The sequence below is a fragment of the Leucopleurus acutus genome (assembly GCF_964270905.1).
Source record: "Leucopleurus acutus genome assembly, chromosome: 3".
NCBI classification, from domain to species: Eukaryota; Metazoa; Chordata; class Mammalia; order Artiodactyla; family Delphinidae; genus Leucopleurus; species Leucopleurus acutus.
In genome coordinates this window covers 12,158,530-12,160,871 of record NC_139145.1, presented here as the reverse complement: position 1 = coordinate 12,160,871, position 2,342 = coordinate 12,158,530, and the positions used below count along the sequence as shown (strand labels likewise).

The following is a 2,342-nucleotide window of genomic DNA, read 5'->3' as shown; positions in this document are numbered from 1 at the left end:
CACCACCCCAGCCCTAGGGTCAGAAGTACAGGGCTGACTGGGAGTGGTGGGATAACGTTCGCTAGGGAATGCTGCAAGGAGGTGATAGCTGGGGTTCTGAGAGATGAATAAGAGTTTTCCAGGGAGGCAAAAAGTGGCAGTAAAACCTTGCAGACTGGTGTGAAGGAGTGGTGGGGTAAGCTTAACCTGCACAAGATGCCTTCTCACAAGCCGTCAGAAGTTGATTCTGTATAGCCAAAGGGCCAACACTATTGCCCATTATACAGAGGATGGAACTGAGGCCCAGAGAGAGGAAGCAACTCTCCCACCATCACACAGCAAATAAGTGGCAGAACCATGGGCTCCAACACCTGCGCTCTTAACCTCTGTACTCTGAGCCTCCTCCTTTCACCATGCTGTTCCCTCTGCCAAGAGTGCCTTTCCTTCCTTCACCCACTGAAAAACTCCTGTTAGGCTCCATTGTCATCAGTTGTGTGATCCTCTGGTCCAGACAGAAAGGGCCCCAGCGTACAGGGAGGAAAACTGAAGCCCTGGGACACTCAGGTTCAGTTAGGGTGGAGTGGGACATCAGCTTCTCCTGGTCTCTTACACAATTCTAAAGTGTCACACAGGCTCCCCCCAAAAAGTGAATTTTCAGCGAGGGCAGCTCTCTTGTCCTTGGCTTCCTCCAGCTAAAGAGGGAGGGGGGACTAGAAGCCTGAGATCACATATTTAAAGCTATATAATGTCTCCTCTGGAAATGAGAGACAGGAAGCTCCAGGCCAGGCCCTGAGAGGTTGGGAAGAACTCTGGTCCCTCAATTCTGGGGGTGGGGGCTCAGTAGACCCCACCCTTGTATCTGTCTTGAATCTTTACAAGTTCCCAATGCTACGAGGCTGCTGTTGCTCTACAAGCCAGGGGTGCTCCCCCAAGTGCAATGTCATTTGCCCCATGAGGGAGTCTCTGAAGCGGGAGGCCCAGAGAGGGGTAGGTCGCTGATCAAGGTCACACAGCCAGTCCATGGAGACCAGAACCCAGAGGTCTGTGTGCAGGAGATATAAAAAAGACAGAGAATGGGGTTCTCCCTCTAGACAAGCAGGTGAGGGTCTCATGCCTCTGGACACTATCCCTGGCTTCCACTCCACAGTGCATCCAGCTGGGGGCCCAGGGCGCTGAATGGTGGCCGGTCTTGTGGGCTAGGGGCCCAGCACAGCTTCATGAGCTCATGAACCTGAGGGGGTGGGAAGAGACCACAGGGTCACATGTGAGTGGTAGGAAGGACATGACTCCTGTCCACAGTTTTAAAATAGAAATTAGACTCCATCCCTCCCTTTCTCCAAAGCCTTCCATGGCTCCCTATGGATCTTAGAACAAAATTTCATCACCTCCCCTGCCTCCGTCCCTCTACCATCACCTCCATCACCTCCTCTCTTGTTCCATGCAGCCACATCTGCCCCCATCCCATTTTGTAAATACACCAAACTCATTCCCACCTCAGGGCCTTTGCACCTGCTGTGTGCTCCGCTGAGAATGCCCTCTCCCAGCTTTCCCCATGGGTAAGATCCTCTTCCTCCTTCACCCCCTCTAAGAGGCCATCCCTGACCACACACCCCCATCTCTTTCCAGACATTGATCACCACCAGAATGTTCTTGTTAGCTTCTGCTGGTTACAGGGAGGAGGGGTAGTATCTCTTCTGTCCCCTGCTGGGTCCCCAGCACCCAGCACAGAGCCGGCACACAGTCAGCGCTCAATAAATGTTTGTGGCCTGAACAGATTAATTTGTGAATGACCAACCACATGTCAGACACTTCCACAAAAGCTGTGATGAGAAACTGTAAGAGTCACCATCATTTATTGAGCACCGACTGTATGCCAGGCTCAGAGCTGAGCAATGGAGAGATGTTAGCTAATCTGATCCTCTCCCACCCTATAAGGCATTGTTATTCCCATTTTGGAGACAGTTAAACTGAGGCTCTGAAAGTGTTTGTGACTTGCCATACAGTGAGAGAGCAGCAAAGTAGAGGCCAGAAATCCCCTTCAGCCTCATGCTCTGGTCCCTGCTCTCAATCAAGAGATGTCTGTGGTGGAGAGACCCAGAGGGACCAGCAGGCTTGCCCAGGCCCCCTGGTGAACCTACAAAGTGGGAAACTGAGGCAGGCCCTCCAGTGCTCACCTCACCAGGACAGGCAGGAGGTGCGGGCAGCCTCTGGCCGTCGGCCAGCAGCTCCAGGAGGCGGCAGAGGGCTGGCACATCTCTCTCACATCCCATCATCCGCAGGAACTCCTGGAGCCAAGGGGGAGGGCCCGAGGTGGGGGAGGAGCCATCCATGATGGAAGGGGGAGTGGCCGCCCGTGATGTGGG

General features: G+C 53.7%; 1 protein-coding gene across 1 annotated transcript in view; it reads right to left on the bottom strand.

Moving 5' to 3' along the window:
- Nucleotides 1-1,102: 1,102 nt before the first annotated feature.
- Nucleotides 1,103-2,342, bottom strand: part of JAK3 (Janus kinase 3) — a gene marked incomplete at its 3' end in the record, with an annotated part of 12,347 nt that continues 11,107 nt past the window's right edge. Inside the window, exons 22-23 of the mRNA XM_082835329.1 lie at nucleotides 2,154-2,264; nucleotides 1,103-1,210 (exon numbers count right to left, since the gene is read on the bottom strand). Coding sequence (XP_082691455.1) covers nucleotides 1,103-1,210; nucleotides 2,154-2,264 — 219 coding nt within the window. The remainder of the gene's footprint in view (nucleotides 1,211-2,153; nucleotides 2,265-2,342) is intronic.